The 19826-nt window shown below is 37.2% G+C and overlaps 1 protein-coding gene and 1 long non-coding RNA gene across 2 annotated transcripts in view; one reads left to right on the forward strand and one right to left on the reverse strand.

Moving 5' to 3' along the window:
- Positions 1-2873, reverse strand: part of LOC120100909 (uncharacterized) — a 50758-nt gene extending 47885 nt beyond the window's left edge. Inside the window, exon 1 of the long non-coding RNA XR_005501197.2 lies at positions 2620-2873. This is a non-coding gene — a long non-coding RNA (uncharacterized LOC120100909). The remainder of the gene's footprint in view (positions 1-2619) is intronic.
- The window catches only part of Lrif1 (ligand dependent nuclear receptor interacting factor 1), a 91108-nt gene continuing 74070 nt past the window's right edge, over positions 2789-19826 (forward strand). Inside the window, exon 1 of the mRNA XM_006233147.5 lies at positions 2789-2995. Within this exon, the coding sequence (XP_006233209.1) occupies positions 2948-2995 (48 nt within the window). The 5' untranslated portion in view covers positions 2789-2947. The remainder of the gene's footprint in view (positions 2996-19826) is intronic.

The following is a 19826-nucleotide window of genomic DNA, read 5'->3' on the forward strand; positions in this document are numbered from 1 at the left end:
ATATACCTGTCTGTCTCTGTACCAATGCCATGAAGTTTTTAATCACTATTGCTCTAAGGTAGAGCTTGAGGTCAAGTATGGTGATTCCCCCAGTTCTTATTGTTGAGAATAAATTTCCGCTATCCTGGGGTTTTGTTATTCCATATAAATCTGAGAATTGATCTTTCTGTCTCTGTGAAGTACTTAGTTGGATTTTGATGGGAATTGCATTGAATCTGTAGATTGCTTTTGTTAAGATAACCATTTACCTACTGATCCTTGAGCATGAGAGATCTTTCCATCTGAGATCTTCTTCAATTTTTCTTCAGAGACTTGAAATTCTTGTCATACAGGTCTTTCACTTGCTTGGTTAGAGTCACACCAAAGTATTTTATATTATTTATGGCTATTGTGAAGGGTGTTGCTTCCCTAATTTCTTTCCAACTCCTTTTATCCATTAGAGGAAGGCTACTGATTTGTTTAGCTAATTTTATGTCTAGCCACTTTGCTGAAGTTGTTAATCACCTGCAGGAGTTCCCTGGTAGAATTTTCAGGGTCACTTAAGTCTATCATCCACAAATAGTGATATCTTGACTTCTTAGACTCCAGAGAACAAAATAACCCTATTTTAAAATGGGGTACAGAGGTAAACAAAGAAATCTCAACTGAGGACTGTCAAATGGCCAAGCAGCACCTAAAGATATGTACAACATCCTTAGTCATCAGGGAAATGCAAATCAAAATGACCCTAAAATTCTACTTCATACCAGTCAGAATGGCTAAGATCAAAAATTCAGGTGACAGCACATGATGGCTAGGATGTGGAGAAAAAGTAACACTGCTTTGGTAGTACTGCAAAATGGTACAACCACTCTGGAAATCAGTCTGGATTACTACTCAGCTATTAAAAACAATGACTTCATGAGATTCTCAGGCAATTGGATGGAACTAGAAAATATCATTCTGAGTGTGGTAACTCAGTCACAAAAGAACAGACATGGTATGTACTCACTGATAAATGGATATTAGGCAAAAAACTTGGAATACCCAGGATATAACTCACAGATGAAGATCAAGAAGAAGGAAGACCAAGTGTGGATTCTCCAGTCCTACTTAGAGGCAGGAATGGAACATAATAATCATGGAAGGTAGAGGAAGGGAAGGACCTGGGAGGGAGAGAGGAAGGGGAGGGAAAGAGGGGCAGGATCAGGTGTGGTAAGAGAATGGGAGAAGTACAGATGGTCAGGAAATTAAACAGAAGTGTGTAGCAGTGGGAGATTGAGAACTAAGGGTAGCCACTAGAAAATCCCAGATGCCTGGGGTATAAGAGATTCCTAGGACCCAACTTGGATGACATTAATGGTATTTCCCAACAAAGGGGAAAGAGAGTCTGTAGTGACCATATCCAGTAATTAGGCAGGGCCCCCAGTTGAGGAATGAAGCCTCCCACCCATCTCAAAAATATTAACCCAGAATTGCTCCTGTCTAAAGGAAATGCAAGAACAAAGAGTGGAGCATAGTTTGAAGGAAAGGCCATCCAGAGGCTACCCCACCTGGGGATCCATCCCATATGCAGACACCTAACCCAGATACTATTGCTGATGCCAAGAAGCGCTTGCTGACAGGAGTCTGGTATAGCTGTCCCCTGAGAGGCTCTTCCAGAGCCTGACCAATACAGATGTGGATGCTTGCAGCAAACCATTGGACTGAGCATGGGGACCCCAATGGAGGAGTTTGGAGAAGGGCTGAAGGAGCTAAAGGGGTTTGAAACCTCATAGGAAGAACAACAATATCAACCAACCAGACCCCTCTCCCCCAGGTTCCCAGGTACTAAACTACCAACCAAATAGTACACATGGAGGGACCTTTGGCTCCAGCTGCATATGTAGCAGAGGATGGATTTATCTGGCATCAATGGGAGATAAGCCCTTGGTCTTGTGAAGGCTCATAGGGGAATGCTAAGGCAGTAAGGAGTGAATGAGTGGGGGAGCACCCTCATAAAAGCAGTGGGGAGAGGGGATGGGATAATAGTGGGTTTTTGGAGGGGAAAAGGGAAGGGGAATAACATTTGAAATGGAAATAAATAAACAATAAAAAAGGAAAGTGTAAATTCAGGAGTATGGAAATGATTTTAAATAATACCTGTGGGTTAAATATATTGTTTGTTATCAAGCACATTACAAGGAACCTCTTCATATTTGATGAGATTGGACAGGTTAGAGTATTATTCTTCAGTTGGTGTTGTGTTGGCTGCTGAAGAAGCAACGGGTTCTCCAAACTGACTAAACCAGCAGAGTGGCACACAAGCCTTTAATGCCAGCATTCTAGAACTGGAAGCAGAACCAGAGTTGAAAGTCTTTCTCAGCCTTATCCAGTTAGTGACCAACCTAAACTACATAAGAAGTATGTTTCGTTCTTTTGTCATTAAGGTACATGTGTGGAGAAATAAAACCTACTCTTCATAAGGTACATGTAGTTAAATTGATAGTAATTAAGATATAAAATATGATCGGTAGATGTCTAAAAGAAAAGCTACTTTGTCTTTGCTTGCCTTTTCCAGCTTAAGTTGAAAAAAAGGATATTACTCTGTTTTACAAAGTTAAATGTTTGTGATATGATCACATCTCAAAATTGCCCCACCTGGTTGACTTAAAGCAGTTTGCAGCAGCAGCTTCAGATCCTGCTCCAGCTCTAGGGCTGAAAGGTTTGGCAGCAGAGACCTCAAGGATGTCTCCGCCTACAACCCTAACCAGTCTTCTACTTATGCGTGTTGCCCAGGCAACCGACTTCAGCGGCTATCTCGCGGGAACCGCAGTTTCCGGGCGTGACGTCACAACCGAAGCTACAGTAGCTGGCGCAGGTACTACCCCAGGGACTTTGACTTGGGAACTCCATACGGGAGTGCAGCGGTCCTTGGTCGCTAGATCCGGAGCTCACTCACCAAAGCCCTTTGTATTGCTTGGCTGTCATGGCTGGCGGGACCCGCGCAAGGAGCAGGGCAAACAAGGCGAAGCCGGTGAGTACCGCTGGCGCTGAAGGACCAGCTGACTGTGCAGCTTGAGTGAGCAGCTGAGGCTCTCGGATCTTCATTGGTCAAGAGAACCTCCTGTGGAAAATCCTGTACTCTAATCTATGGCCAAGGCAAAAGAATAAACCTATTTTTTTACTATAAAGAAACGAAGAATGCCTGAAGTGAAGATATGCCAGTTACTCTGATCAGTGCATATTGATTGCATAATGTATTGAAATGTCAAACTGCCCCAGACACATACAATTACTGTGCCAGATGAAATACATTTACAGTACAATAGGACATGAATAACTACATAAAATTTAAATGCCAATTCATAATTTGACAAAGGATGTTAGTGGACATTTCTCCAGAAATTACATAAATAGTAAAAGATGAAGATAAACTCTTAGTCATAGGAGAATGCAAATCAGTACCACACATGGAGACCAGCTTATTCACTAGGATGGCCGTGATTTTAAAATATTGCATAACAGCCAGTGTTTTGGCTGAGATCATAAATGATATATCTACTATTGGAAACAGGTTAGCAGTTTTGCAAAAACTAAATGAAAATTTTACCATTTGACTCAGCAGTTTCAGAGATTTGTTTGTTGTTTTTTTTTTTCAAATTTGTTTTTCTCTCCACTTATTTTTGAGACTATAATTCCAACATTTTCCCCTTCTTTTCTCTTCTCTCCAAACCTTCCCATAAACCTCTTCCTCTTCTTCAAATTCACGGACCTCTTTTCACTGAATTGTCTTTGCATTCACGCACGTGCGCGCGCGCACGCACGCACGCACGCACGCACACACACACACACACACACACACACACACACACACACACACACACCTATTCAGTCCATATAAATATTATGTCTATGTATGCTTTTGAGACAACATTTTATGTAGTTCAGGCTGGTCTTGAACTTTCTATGCACCTAAAGATACCTCAGATTGTTGGTCCCTGTGTGTCCCTGTGCTGTGATTTCAAGCATATACCTTCATGTCTGGCTGCTTTGCGAACAAAACTTTTGACATGGCTGTTCATAGCAGCAGCATTTCCAGTGGCCCAAAGTGAAACAATCCAAACGTCCATCAACAGGTGAACTGCACTAAGAAACTGTACATGGAGAAATGATGCCTTGACACATGTTACAAGTGGACCGGAATTCACAAGCATAATAATAAAAGGATTAGGCAGACACAAACCACGGCACCAGTTTGAGTGCACATGCACTGTCAGGTATAGCATATTCCAGCGAAGAGGAATGGACAGTTATTACTGAGAGCTTAGAAGAGGGATAAAAGATAGTTGCCCATGGGTAAATGTTATGGATAAATAAAAATGTATAGTCAATTAAAATCATGTGTTGATTATTTGCTCTCGAGAACCCCCATTAATGCAAGCAAGCCAAAGTAATTGATTAAAACCACATTTTTCAGTATAGGTGTTGACTCCTTGGGAGGTATTTTCTCACATTAAAAAAAATTTTTTAGTAGTTTTAGAGAGCTAGAAAAACCAAGCAGAAGCTGGAAACTTTTCATCTACTACCTCACCTCCAACCCTTTTCCTCCTTATTGTTAGCATCATATATTCCTGTGGTTTACTTGTTACAATTGATAATCTAATAATGATACATTATTATTCAAATTGTTTACTCCGTGTTATATATGCTATGGTTTTGACTAGTCTATGAATACATTTACATTTGTAAACATAAGTAATGTATGTATTTACTGTTACAAAATCAAATTATTGATTCTTTGCTGTAAAAATCTTCTGTGCCCTACTTACTCATTCTTCCCTTCCCCTTGAGCATGACAACCACAGTTCTTTGAATGCTTCCATACTTTTGCCTTTATTAGCATGCCATAGAGTTGGAATTATGCAGCACACAAGCTTTCAGATAGCCTCTAGATAACAATATCTACTTGACTTTTTATAATTCGATGTATCATTTTAAAAATTTTATCATGTGGTTATATCATATTTCTTAATCATTTGCCTATTGGAAAACATCTTGGTTGCTTCTGAGTTTTATAATTACAAGTAAAGTTGTTATGAAGGTGTGTATTCAAGTTTTTGTGTGGTATTGTTTGACATTATTCCTGGGAAGCCATGAATGACTTGCTTCAGATAGGGAACTGGTAACAGAACAAACAAAAGCTATCACAAAAGTCCAAGTTACTAAGTTTCATTGGAGTTACTTAGAGGACAGTGTGTCAAAGATTACTTACTAGAGGAAAATGATTCAAAGTCAGCAGCATCAATAAAAGCCCACCCCAACATAGGAAGCAGCTTATGAAAGTAGGAAAGCTGGAGCACACTGGATAGCATGCAGGCTGCTCAACAAGTTCTCTTTGAGTTTACTTTCTGAACTTAAGACCATCCCTGAAGGATAAAATGTTTCACCTCCCATTAGAATACCCTGTTGTTTAACCTTCTTGTAAATACAGTGTATTAAAATATTATACTCTTTAACCTTCCTTTCCACATCTTATGTCTTAAGGAATTTCCCTCCAAGATTGAGTCTTTTAATCTCAGAAGAAACTGCTACACAGCATGTTGATACAATTTTTCAATTTATGCAATACCCAGAGGAATTATTTCTGAGTGTTACGTTTAGGTGGGCAAAACAAATAAACAAACAAAAAACAAAGAAAAATTCATTTCAAACTTTTATTTCAGAGTGATTGTAAATTTTCTATGCTCACTATGTCTAGTAGTCCTCCATATTTTTATTATCATTTATGTTAGCCTTTTGATTATGGCCATTGTAATAGGTGGGAAGTGGTAGATAATTTTTGTTTTAATTTATTAATTATTTAGATGCAATGATATGAATGTTTTTATTCCTTCACAATTCACATCTGGAAAACTGAGACCCAATGTGATGCTATAAAGAAGTAGAGGCCATAGACCATGACTAGACTGTAAGAAGTCTGCCCTCGTGATAGACCTTGTTCTACTCACTTCCGTCTGAAAGCAGAACAGCAGGAATCAGTGTTAGAGTTAGACAGCAGCCCTCATCAGATTGTATTTTCTTCACATTGAACTTCTTAGTTTTTGGGATCACAGGGGATTTGTTTTTGTAAGTTATCTAGTCTAAATTGTAATTGATTGAGAAATAGACTAAAGACTAAAGCATGGTCTATATATCTTCTTTAGTGAGAGTTCTACCCAGATCGTTGTCATTTTTACATTAAAAATATCTGTATAGTTATTCAGGTAACCCTATCCACATACCTCTTCCTTTAATGTTTTGTCATAAATTTCACAATTCTGTTTCTTCCAAGTACCTGACAGTGAGGCCAATTGGATAAACTCCATGAATCCTTATATAATTATGTATCTGTCCATTTCTGTCTCTAAGCAAAGTGCACAGCCAGGTTGATTGTTCTGTTTACTACTCTCTTTCAGGAATATCCTATAAAAGGATGATAAAGCTGTAGCTCTCATATCACAAGTGGTGCCTGCAAGGTTCAATTTCTCTTCCTCTCTCTGTGTGGTTTCAGGCAGCTTTGACACTGAAATTTGAAGCAATATTTGTATTATTATTAGTAGTAGTAGTATTAGTATTATTATTATTGTTTTGGGTTTGTTTGTTTGTTTGTTTGTTTTTTATACTATAGCTCTACCAAGATAGAGAAATTTGCACAGCAACTTTTATCTGCTGCAGATTGCTATGGTGCAGATATTTGTGACCCCATCCCTCAAATATATGTGTTTATTTCCATTGTTACAGTGGGAGTTGGTGAAGGTGATGAGGTGATTAGGATAGAATGTTCATAATTGGGATCTATCATCTTATAAAAGAGTTTTCTTTTTTTTTCATCTTTATTAACTTGGGTATTTCTTATTTACATTTCAATTGTTATTCCCCTTCCTGGTTTCCGGGCCAAGATCCCCTCCCCTCTTTATGAGTGTTCCCCTCCCCATCCTCCCCCCATTACCGCCCTCCCCCCAACAATCACATTCACTGGGGGTTCAGTTTTGGCAGGACCAAGGGCTTCCCCTTCCACTAGTGCTCTTACTAGGCTATTCATTGCTACCTATGAGGTTGGAGCCCAGGGTCAGTCCATGTATAGCCTTTGGGTAGTGGCTTAGTCCCTGGAAGCTCTGGTTGTTAGGCATTGTTGTTCGTATGGGGTCTCAAGCCCCTTCAAGCTCTTTCAGTCCTTTCTAAGATTCTAAACGAGACACAGCCCATCTTCTTTTTCTACTTGGAGTTATAATGAAAAAAAATTGACAGTAACAACAATGAAGTCTGTTTACCAGGGAGTGGCTTAACTAGACATCAAATTAAGCTTATTCTAGAATTCCAGGTTTCTAGCACTGTCAGAAATGAATTTCTGTAATTAACTATATCAATTTGAATGTTCTAAATCAAAGACCAGTCATAAGCACTACTCCAAGCTAGCAGCCATTTTAGTCCCTCATTAAATGACAGGCCAGAATAATGTACCAAATGAGAAATTTGTTGCTCTCAAAATCTAGATAGGTATAATAATAGCTCTTTCTATAGCTATAGTAATAGGTCTTTCTTGGTTCTATGGAGGAATCTATTAAATGATTTATTCTAGAAATTTCATGGACCTAGAAGGCTTCAGGATTTTACTTGCATATTTTTCCCATGATATGATATTAAAATGTCTCACTAATATATCTAGAATGGTCATTATTTCTTGCCCACTAGATCCAGTCACGATAATGCAATCAATATAATAGACCATTATGATATCTTTTTTATCATCGCTACCATTCCTAGTGGGTTGATTCACATAGCTGAACAGGTAAATGTGGCTGTCCCTAAGCATTAGGACCCTAGTTCAACCTCTGGGACTCACATAGTAAAAGGAGAGAACTGGCTCTCAAAAGTTTCCCACTAACATCCACACATGCACTACTGAGGCATACACATATCTCCACCTCCCACACATAGAAAGCTGGGTGGCTGGCTGGCTGGCTGGCTGGCTGGCTGGATGGATGGATGGATAGATGGATGGACAGAAGGACAGATGGATGGACGAATGGATGGATGGATGGATGGATGGATGGATGATGGCTGACTGGATGGATGGCTGGATGGATGGGTGGATGGATGGATGGATGGACAGACGGATGGACGGACGGATAGACGGACGGATGGATAGCTGGATGGATTTTTCAAAAGTTTAAATAAGTCTCACCAAACTAAATTGTAACATAGGGCTGACAGTAAAAATATGTTGCTGTTGCTATCTGAAAGAAACTTTCTTCTGATGAGCATTATGGACAGGAATGAGGAAAATGGCAGTTTTCAGAAATGTCTTTCCATTTACAGAAAAAGGTTTCTGTAAATGCTTTAAAGTCCAAGGTTTATTAAATTTGTTTTGCACCATGTCACAAAATACTTGAAGTATACTAACTTTGCAAAACACAAAGCTTATTTAGCCTTTGAGTTTTGGAGACTCAAGGACAGTGTGCTAGGATTGTCTTCTGTGTACTTTGTGGTAAATAGCGATATAATGGTAGAAGCATATTTAGGAGAAATATATAGCTTCATCCGACAAAAATCTAGAGAGCAAATGAGTAGTATCATTTTTTTCATCTATAAAATTCCCTATCTCTAAGGTGGATTCAAGCAGTTGTGGGTATTTAGCTGTTTAGCAGAAAAGTCAGTAGTATGATTCATTGAGTCCAAATGACTGAAACTAGGACATCCTTGTTGAAGAACAAGAGAATTACAGCTGAAATTCAAAAGATTAAATTGCCTTTTTTGTGTTTTTTTTTTTCCAATTTGGACCCTAAATGAATTTGGTAGTGCTATTCTCCTAAGTTAGAATGGTATTATTTATTCAATCTTGAAATTTAAATGATCATTTCTCCCTGAAATAACCTTATAGACACTTCCAGAAATGGTCTGCCATCTATCTGGAAATCCATTTACCTAATCAAACTGGCACCTAAAGGTTACCAAAAGGATTACGCCAATCTTTCTAACATAATCATTGTTTTGCCTCATTATCTTTATAGTTGTGAATGAATGTTTATATAATCTAAGCATGTTATTGATGTCATATAGAAAATGTTACATCTTTTGATATGGTTTTGATGTAGTTTGTTCTGCAGAGTAAGAGTTACTCTGCCATTAGAAGACAGATAACTAGTGGGGCTTGCGTTCAGGTGTTGGAAGCAGCATGAAGGCATCTTTAAGACTACTGTATTGATGGGCCTATATATGAAGAGCATTACCAGTAATTTAGCCACTATTATTCATAATAGTGCATGTACTTCCATGGGAAAGGTAGGACAGAATACACCCTGCAAATAGACCTTTCTAAACTATCATGTTGGACTTCACAGAAGAGGCAAATGACTTAACACTCATTTGGCTCACATAGACCTGGAAAAAGGACAAGTCCATTTTTTTATTCAGGAAGAAAAACATATCATTGGTCTATTTTGATTTGTCTGCCTTGCTTTGGAATTATTAAATGTTTTTTCCTCTTTGCGGTCATTTCTTTTTTTTTTTTTTTTTTTTTTGGTTCTTTTTTTCGGAGCTGGGGACCGAACCCAGGGCCTTGCACTTCCTAGGTAAGCGCTCTACCACTGAGCTAAATCCCCAACCCCTGCGGTCATTTCTTATACCTTCATCCCACTGAGCTTGCTTCTTCTGTCTCTTTTTCTTTTCTGATCCACTTCATTTTACTTATTAACATCTTATATTCCCTAATTAAAAAAAACCTTTTAGTTTATCTTATAATTTTCCTAGCTTCTTTACTTTACTTTTTTATTGGATTAATAACTTGGTTCCATTTTCTGTGTTTTGTTTATTATATTGAGATATCTGATTAAAATATTTTTAATGTTTCAATGTTTTAATCATATACTTTTTCCTTCACTGAGTGGTGGGGACTGAGACTTCAAGAAAAAAAAATTGCCACTGAGAAGATCTTCATATAAAGTGAAGGAAGAGAGATATTCATCATAACAAATGTATAAATAGTGTGGAAACACCAAAACAAACAAACAAAAAAGAAAGAAAGAAAAAAGCATTTTGACTCTCCCAAAGTTTTATACTTCCTCTATAATTGAAAAGGTTAATATGTTTGAATTTTGGACAAAGAATTCAAAAGTTGAATTTGAAAATTATCAGTGCTCTCAAGCAGGATTCAAACAAACAATTGAGTACAAAAAAAGATGTCAATACAGAGTTTGCATGAAAAAACCTCATCAGAGATCGAGTGTGGAAAAGAAGAGAAAAAGAATACTCAAGCAGACATCTTACAAATGAAAAGGTGAATAAATTACTCATCATTAATATACTAATTCAGGAAAAAGTGTCAATTAGAGAAAAGAGCAGTGAATTATTTTTTTCTGATAACTTCAAAGAAAAGAAATCATGATCATAGAATTTTCAACAACTCTGGACATAAGAATCTTTGGTATGGAACAAAGAAATAAAATAAAAACTGAAGACCTAGAGAAATCTATTCAATGAACCTGTAGAAGAAAATTTCACCAAGTCTGGAGCACTATACGAACACCTTAGTACATAAAACCATTATATCCTCAACTAGAGATGACTGGAGAACCTGTCCAAAGCAAATCATAGTTAAAATACCATAAGAACAGAGCTAAGAAAAAAATTGAAATATCCAAGACAAAGTTGTCTAGTTATCAACAAAGGCAAACTCATCAGACCTCTCAGCAAAACCTTCAAGAGTCACGAAATATGGAATAAATTATTTCAGTCCACTAAGGTACTTAACTGCCAACCAAGATTATTATATCCAGCAAAATCAGCTTTAAAAACGAAGGGAGGCATAAACCCTTCCCAAACTATTAGCACTGAAGACATTACCACTAAACCAACACTCCATAAGATACTGAAATGAATACTATGAATAGATTGGGGTAGGGAGCTAGGTTTAAAAGATCACAAGAAAAATTTATGAAATTAATAGAACTAATAAGGGTTAGGAAAGAATCATACATATTCAATGTAGCAAACTACCCAAGCTTAGGTCAATAGGAAAGAAAGAATAGAACAGCGTACTTGAATCGATAAGCAAAAAGGACAAAGAATTTTTTTAAATTATGAATTAACAATAATTCTCAATAATACCACTAAATGTAAATTGTTCTTGCTCTCCAACTAAAAGACACAGTCTGGCTAGCTAGATTAAAACACAAGATTCAAATGTTTGCTATCTACAAGAAATTGCACATCACTGGCGAAGACATAGAGCCTCAAGAAACTTTGAGAAAGAAAATCTAAAGAAACATTTTGACCAACTTTGGAGTAGATATTCTTTTATAATAGTTAATCATCTTTGTCAACTTGCCTGGATGCAGAATTACCAAGGAGATACATTTCTAGGCTTGTCTGTGAGACCATTAACTGAGGAGGGAATAGCTCCTCAGAATAGACTGTTGTGGCAACATTCCCTGAATTTGAATGGAACCATTCTGTGTGCTTGTAGTCCAAACTGAATAAAATGGAAAGAAAGCCAGATGAGCACCAGCATTCTTCTGTCTCTGCTTCCTGCACACTCAAATATGAAGAAGTGTCCTCATGCTCTGCTGCTACAAACAAGACTTACCTCTGCTACCATGACTTCCCTACCATAATAAACTATATTCTTAAGTTAGTTCTTCCACCTTTAAATTGCTTCCTATGAGTCTTTTATCTCAGCAATGAGAAAACTAGCACAATTGATGTCTATACTATACAAGTTAAGCGGATAAGACAGTCTCCCAATAAGATATAATGTAAATATGTAATCACCGACTATCAATGTACTCAATTTTAAAAACAAACACTACTAGACATAAAGGGATAGAATGGTCTAAACACAGTTATAGTAAGAAACCTTAGTACCTCACTCTCATCAATAGCATATCAAGTCAAAAAATATCAGGCTCTTCAGAATTTAACAATGCATAATGACAGAAAACTCACACATCTATAGGATATTGCACATAATAACTGTGTTTACCAGTTCGCATTTTGTTGCTGTGATAAAACACTGACCAAAATCAACTTGTGGTAGGAAAAGGTTTGTTTCATCTTGTACTGACAAATAATGACCCACTACTGGGGAAACTCAAGGCAGAAACCTGCTTATAGTTTGAACTCCATGATTTTTTTAACTTCTTGTACAACTCAGGCACAATGCCTAGGAATGGCACCACCCAGAGTAGGCTTGATCCACTTATATCAATTGACAATAAAATGCTATCACAACCATGCCCAGAAACCAATATTCTGGAAGCAGTTCCTCAGCTGAGGTTCACGCTTCCCAGGTGCCTTAAGTTTGGGTCAAGTTGACAAAAACTAGTTAGCATGATATTGAGTACACATTATTTTTTACCACCATTTAAATATTTCCAAAATAGATAATATTTTAGCCAATAAAACAAGTCTTAACAAGTAAGGTACCATTAACACTGGGGCAATCTCTAGCTATAAGTCTGTGAAAATGAATAAGCTATATGCATTTAAACAATACAGTGTTGGAGCATACATCAGATGGATGTTCCCATTTGAAAAGAGAGAAATTCAAAAAACAGAAATGTATGGTGTATACTGAGCAAACCTGAACTGAGCAAAACATATTCCATTAGAACTTAAGACTAAGAAACAATCCTCTTTGGATTGCTATTTTATCACCCTAGCCTAGTGAGATGGAAGGATCATATCCCTGAGACTGTTGTGGCAACATTCCTTAGTTTGTGTTACTGTTGCTATGATTAAACACCATGACCAAACAACTTGAGGAGGAAAAAGAAATTATTTGGCTTAGGCTTCCATATCACAGTTCACCATCAAAAGTAGTCAGGATAGGAATTCAGAAAAGGTCTGGAACCTGAAGCCAGGAGCTGATGCAGAGGCCATGGAGGGGCGCTGCCTACCGGCATAACCCCCATACCTTGTTCAACTTTTTTCTTTTAGAACCCAGAACCATCTGCCAACAATGGCCTGGGTCCTTCCACATCAACTAATAATTAAGAAATGGTTCTAAAGGCTTTAATATAGCCTGATCTTATTGAGGCATTTTTCTTAAGTGGGGCTCCCTCCTCTCCATTGACTCTAGCCTGTGTCCAGTTGACAAAGAACTAGCCAGCACAAGTCTACACTAAGCCATCTTTATGAATCTTTACTCATCCTCTCTGGCTCCTTGTACAAACCCTCCTTGTCTGCTGACACAGAAGAGGTGGCTCTAGTCTCCTAAACTCAAAAGTTAACAATCGTATGTTCTAAGGCCACATGCTATAGGCTTGTGGTAGTGGAAGACCTGAAGATCATTAAATTCTCTTCATGTTCACGTATCCCAGCTATGAAATATGCAGCTGGCTAGTTTGATTAAAAATCTTGTATAATCCCAGAAATCTGAACCCCTCCTTATATGGTATGACCTTTTTTAGTCTCCAAAACATCATTTCTGATAGTGTAATCCCATGTACATACTTGGCTATGGGTGAAATGATTGATCCAATCCATAGATAATTTCTAGACAGATGTAATTTTTGGCCAGAATCAACCTATTCTTGACAGAACATACTTTTTTTACATTCTTAAAGTATAAATAGCACTGAAGGTTTTTAAAAATCTTTTAAATCCTGGCCTGCAAATTGACGAGACTAGGTCAAACATTCAAAGCTTGCTTAGATATGGCCTTACCTAAGAGTCCAATGTTATCAGTCATAATTATACCTTCTATAAAACATGAAACAAAATTTTCACTCATGTGCATGCAACACACACACACACACACACACACACACACACACACACACACACACACACACAGAGCCATTGATTGCACCAAGATGCATGAAATGAATTTTGAGAAGTTAGAGAGGTGAATGCAGGGTAAGAACATAATCATCATCTTGTGGGTATGGCACCACACACATAACTTTGGCATTCAGTAGGTTAAGATAAGCAAGCCTTGCCTATGCTTCTTGGTTATCAGAGTTATTGTAGTATTTTCGTGATTGTATAAACTTTTATTCAGTCATGGCTCTAAAGTGAAAGAATGGTGATGCTGACATTTTGATATGCAAAGAAAAGCTGCAATGTGCTGTTTTCTAAAGAGTTGAGACTAAAATTAAATATGCACTTTACATATATGTCCATATAAAAACTACGAAAAATCTGTGCCATCTAAAAGACTTGCTGTAATTTGCCTTTATTATGTTTAGGTATGTTTCTTGTATCCCTGACCTTTCCAAAACTTTTATCACAAAGGGCTATTGGATTTTTGTCAAAGGCCCTTTCAGCATCTAATGAAATGATCATTTAGGTTTTCTCCTTTCAGTTTATGTAGATGGTGGATCACACTGACTGATTTTCATATGTTCATATACTGAGCCATCCCTGCATTTCTGGAATGAAGCCTACTAGATCATGGTGCATGATCTTTTTTTTTTTAATTTAATCTTTTTTTTCCACTCCGGATTTTATTCCCCTTCTGGTCTACCCTCTAACTGTTCCACATCCCATATCCCCCTGCCCCAATGTCTTTATGAGGATGTCCCCACTTCCCAACCCACCAGACCTCTGAACTCCAGTCTCTCAAGGGTTAGATGCATCTTCTCTGACTGAACCCAGACCCAGAAGTCCTCTGCTGTTGTATGTGTTGGGGGTCTCATATCAGCTGTTGTATGCTTGGTTGGTGGTTCAGTATCTGAGAGATCTCAGGAGTCCAGGTTAATTGAGACTTGATGTTCTCTTAGATTCAATTTGTAAATACTTTATTGTTTATTTTTCCATTAATGTTCATGATGGAAATTGGTGTATAATTCCCTTTCTTTGTTGAATCTTTGTATGGTTTGAGTATTAGAATGACTCTGGCCTCATAGAATGAATTTGGCAAACTTCTTTGTGTTCCTATTTTGTCGAATAATTTGAGGAGCATTGGCAGTAGCTAGAATTCTTCACTAACAGCTTCTGACCCTATACTTTTTTGTGGGGAGGCAGGGAGATTTACTGGCTACTTCCATTTCCACAGGTGTTATAAGTCTATTAAAATTTTTTAATCTTACCTTGATTTGACTTTGGTAAGTGGTATTTTGAGAAAACTGCTCAATTCTTAGATTTTCCAATTATGTGGAGTATAAGTTTTCAGAGCATGACTTAATTTTTTTTTCAAATTTCTCAGTCTCTATTTTTATGTGCCCCTTTTGTTTCTGATTTGTTAATTTGGAAATTCTCTCTTTGTCTTTTAGTTTGGATAAGAGTTTGTCTGTCTTGATTTTCTCAAAGATCCATCCCAAAAATTGTTTCATCAATTCATTGTGTTGTTTCTATTTTACTGATTTCAGCCCTCAGTTTGCTTATTTTCTGCTATCTATTCCTCTTGTGTGCACTTGCCTTTGTTGTTGTTGTTCTAGAACTTTCAGGAGTTCTATAAAGTTGTTAGTACAAGATCACTCTAATTTCTTTATGAAGGCACTTAGTGTTATTAACTTCTCTCTAAGTACCACTTTAATTGTGTCCCATATGTTTGGGTATGCTGTGAATTCATTTTCATTGAATTCTAAGAAGTCTTTAATTTCTTCCTTTATTTCTGTCTTGATGCAGTAGTTATTTAGTAGAAAGTTATTCTGTTTCTATGAGTTTGCAGGCTTTCTGTTGTGTTACATTGTTGTTGAAATCCAGCTTTAATCTATGGTGGCCTGATAACATACTGTAGTTATTCAAATTTCTTTTATCTGTTGAGATTTGCTTTGTTGCAATTTTAAGGAATATCCATTGAGGTGCTGAGAAGAAAGTGTATTTTTTTTTTTTGGTAAAATAATCAATGGGTATCCATTAGATCTCTTTGGTTTATAATGCCTGTTAACGCCAATATTTCTGTTTAGTTTTTGTCTGGATGACCTGTTCATTGGTGACAGTGTGATATTGACATCCCCTACTAGTACTGTTTCCAGTTTGATCTGTGATTTAAGTTTTCATATTTCTTTTACAAATGTGGATATCCTTGCATTTGGGGCATAGATGCTAAGGACTGAAACTTCATGTAGGTGAATTTTTTCTTTGATGATTATGTGGTGTCCTCCATCTCTTCTAATTAATTTTTTGTTCGAAACCTATTTTTTTTTTTAGATATTATACTACCTACACGAGCTTGCTTCTTTAGTCCATTAGCTTGGAAAATCTTTTTCCAGCCATTTACTCTGAGGTGATGTTTGTCTTTGATGCTGAGGCAGAAGGATAGATCCTGTTTTCATATCCATCTGTTAGAATCTGTCTCTCTATTGGAGAATTGAATCCAACAATATTGAGATATTTTAATGACCAATGATTGTTAATTCCTCTTATTTTGGTTTTGGTTGTGGTAGAAAGGGTGTGTGTGTGTGTGTGTGTGTGTGTGTGTGTGTGTGTGTGTGTGTGTGTGTATTGCCCTGGAACTGGCATTAAAGTGAGCATAAGTCACCTGATATTGGTGCTGGGAAATAAATTCAGATTACTTGGAAGATCAGATAGCATCTGAGATATCTTTCCAGCTCCACTTGATGAATCAAAGTTTCTCTTTTTCTCTAAAGATGTTGGTCAGTTTTGTTATAAATGTATCCAATTTTATTTTTCTTTTCTGTCCTTTGGAGTTATACTATGGACATTGATTTCTCTCAAAAATATCTTGAAGTGCTTTCTCTATTTTTCCTTAGTAATCTCAGAGGTTTGTGTATTGTGTTAAGGACTTGGATCCATTTTGAGTTGATAATCTTACAGGATGAGAAATATAGTATTGGCTTTAATTTTCTACACATAGGTATCCAGTGTTCGTTGTGCCATTCTTTGGAGTCTTCCCTTTCTCCAAAGCGTGGGTTTTGCAATTTTGCCAAAGTTGATTATAGTTGTTTGTGGTTTTTACTGAGTCTTATATTCTACTTCATTGTTTTCATGTCTGGATTTATGCTAGTCCATGATGCTTTTGTTAATATAGCACCATGTTATATCTTGAATTAAGTGTTGTGAAAATGCCAGCATTGTTCATTTTATCCAGAATTATTTTGGTTGTTCAAAATCTTTTGTACTTCCTAATGAATTTTAAGATTGTTTTTCAATTGTGATGAAGAATGTCATTACTGTGTTGGTGAGGTTGCAATGAGTTTGTAAATCACTCTCAGCATTATGCCCCTTTCCACCATAATAGTCTGCAAAGCAATCATCATTGGGCATTGGAGGGCTTCATAATTTAGGAACTTTACTATTTTTCCCAGCCTTTTCTTATTTTCCTTGTATTTCCACTCAATTTTAGGTTTATTTCTAATAATAAATATTGCTTAATTTTTATATTATTATTATTAATTATTATTGTGATTCTGTCTTTAATTTCTTTTTCATCGGTACACAGAAAACCTAATTTTATATTGATTTTTTATTCTGTTAATTTGAAGAATTTGTCTTTTAGCCACAAGATTGTTCCAGTAAACTTTTAAAGATTTCTGAGTATGTGATACCTCTTAAAAGGGATAATTTTTGTTTTTCTCTTTCAAATTTGAATTTTTATTTTCTCTCTTTTTTTTCTTATTGATTAAATGTCAAGTACCATGTTGAATGAGAGTGGCATACGGAGATATATTTGACTTTTTGTTGCGTATCTTTATTTTGTATTATATATTCTGGTCACAGTTTCACCTCCCTCTCCTCCTCCCAGCACTCCACCCATCTTACACTACGCCTTTTCTTTCTCTTTTTCTTTAAAAACAAACAAGCAAAAGCAAACTAACAAGCCTAAAAAAATGAAATAAAGACAAAGAAAGTATACAAGAAACACATACATACACAAAATCAGAAACCATATATACAAGCCAAGAACCAATATATATTTTTTTTTAATTCCCAAATCAATGTGAGACAAAAAAGCCTACAAACTATCACTGAGTATATTTTATGTTGGCATCTAAAGCTGGGTCTGGGGCTTACCTTAAAAACTTTATATACACAGTGAGACACCATTGGAGGAAGCCATTTTTTCCTTTGCAAGCTGTTTTTACTTGGAGATATCTGCCTGTTTAGAGATGGAAGCTCATGTCTTGGTGCTTGGACCCCATCTAGCTTGGACTTGTGGACCTAGCAGGATATGTGCATGCTGCCACATTCTCTATGAATTCATATGTCTGTCAGCCCTGTTGTGTCCGTGTGTCATCTGCCCCTTCTAGATCTTACAATCTTTCTGCTTCTTCTTTTGCATACCTCCCTAAGCTCTGATGGGAGGGGTTTGCTGAAGACATTCATTTCAGGACTCAGTTTTCTGAATCTCTTACTTTCTGAACATTGCCTTGTTAGGGTCTCTAATGTATGAAAGAAACTTCTCTGATGATAGCTGATCAAGACACTGATCTTAGGGTATAGCAGAATGTCCTTACACATCCTTTTATCGATATGTTCTTTTAGCAGAACAGTAGTATTCTGTTTTCTGTTAAACCCATGGCTTATGTACTCTCAGATTATTGGCCACCCAGACAGTGTCAGGCATGGATTCCATCTCACAGAGTGAGCATAAGATCCAATCAGTTAGTAGTTACTTTCACAACCTTTATGCCTCTATTGGACCAATATAGCTTTCAAGCTGGTCATGATAGTAGATCACAGGGTATATAGCTGGGTTGGTCTTCTGGTAGGATTGGGAATACATTCCAGTACAATGAGTCAGTAGAGCTAAATACTCTGGTAGACACTAGCTTAACTTCTCACTGTTCAATGACATATGTAAATGCTGTTTTCAAAAATAGGGACTTCCCTTCAGTTTGTAGAGAATAACTAATAACCTTGGCAATAACCTGAGTTGTTTGGGGCTTTTCCTTATTTATTTATTTATTTGTTTGTTTGTTTGTTTATGATATTTTCTTTCTTTACATTTTGAATGTCCCCCCCCCTTTCCTAGTTTCCCCCTCAGAACCTCCCATCCTCACTCTACCTGCTTTTATTAGGGTGATACCCTACCCAGCCAAACCCTCCCTCTTACCTCCCCACCCTTATATTCCCCTACACTGGAACATTGAGTCTTCACAGGACCAAAGGGCTCTCCTCCTATTGATTCCCAACAAGGCCATTCTCTGCTACAAATGCAACTGGAGTCATGGGTTGCTCCATATGTATTCTTTGGTTGATGATTTAGTCCCTGGGAACTCTGGGATGTCTGGTTGGTTGATATTGTTGTTCTTGCTATGGGGTTGCAAATCTCTTCAGCTCCTTCACTCCTTTCTCTAACTCCTCCATTGAGGACCCAGTTATCAGTCCAATGGTTGGCTTCAAGGATGTACCTCTGTATTTCTCAGGCCCTGACAGAGCCTCTCAGGAGACAGCTATATCAGGTTCCTGTGAGCAGGAAATTCTTGGCATCTAATATAGTGTGTGGGTTTGGTGACTGTGGGATGGATCTTCAGATATGGAGGTTTTTGGACGGCCTTTCCTTCAGTCTCTGCTCCAACTTTTTCTCTTTATTTCCTTCCTTGAATATTTTGTTCCCCTTCCAGAAGGACTGAAGTATTCACACTTTCGTCTTCCCTCTTCTTGAGCTTCGTGTAGTCTGTAAATTGTACCTTGAGTATTCTGAATTTTAGGCTAATATCCACTTATCAGTGAGTACATACAACGAGTGTTCTTTTGTGACTGGGTTACCTCACTCAGGATATTTTCTAGTTCAATCCATTTGCCGATGAATTTCATGAAGTCATTGTTTTTAATAGCGGAGTAGTCCTCCATTGTATAGGTGTACCACATTTTCTGTATCCATTCTTCTGTTGAAGGACATCTGGGTTCTTTCCACCTTCTGGCTATTATAAATACGGCTGCTATAAACATAGTGGAACATTTGGGGGATCTTTGGG

The sequence above is a fragment of the Rattus norvegicus genome, chromosome 2 (genome assembly GCF_036323735.1).
Source record: "Rattus norvegicus strain BN/NHsdMcwi chromosome 2, GRCr8, whole genome shotgun sequence".
NCBI lineage: Eukaryota > Metazoa > Chordata > Mammalia > Rodentia > Muridae > Rattus > Rattus norvegicus.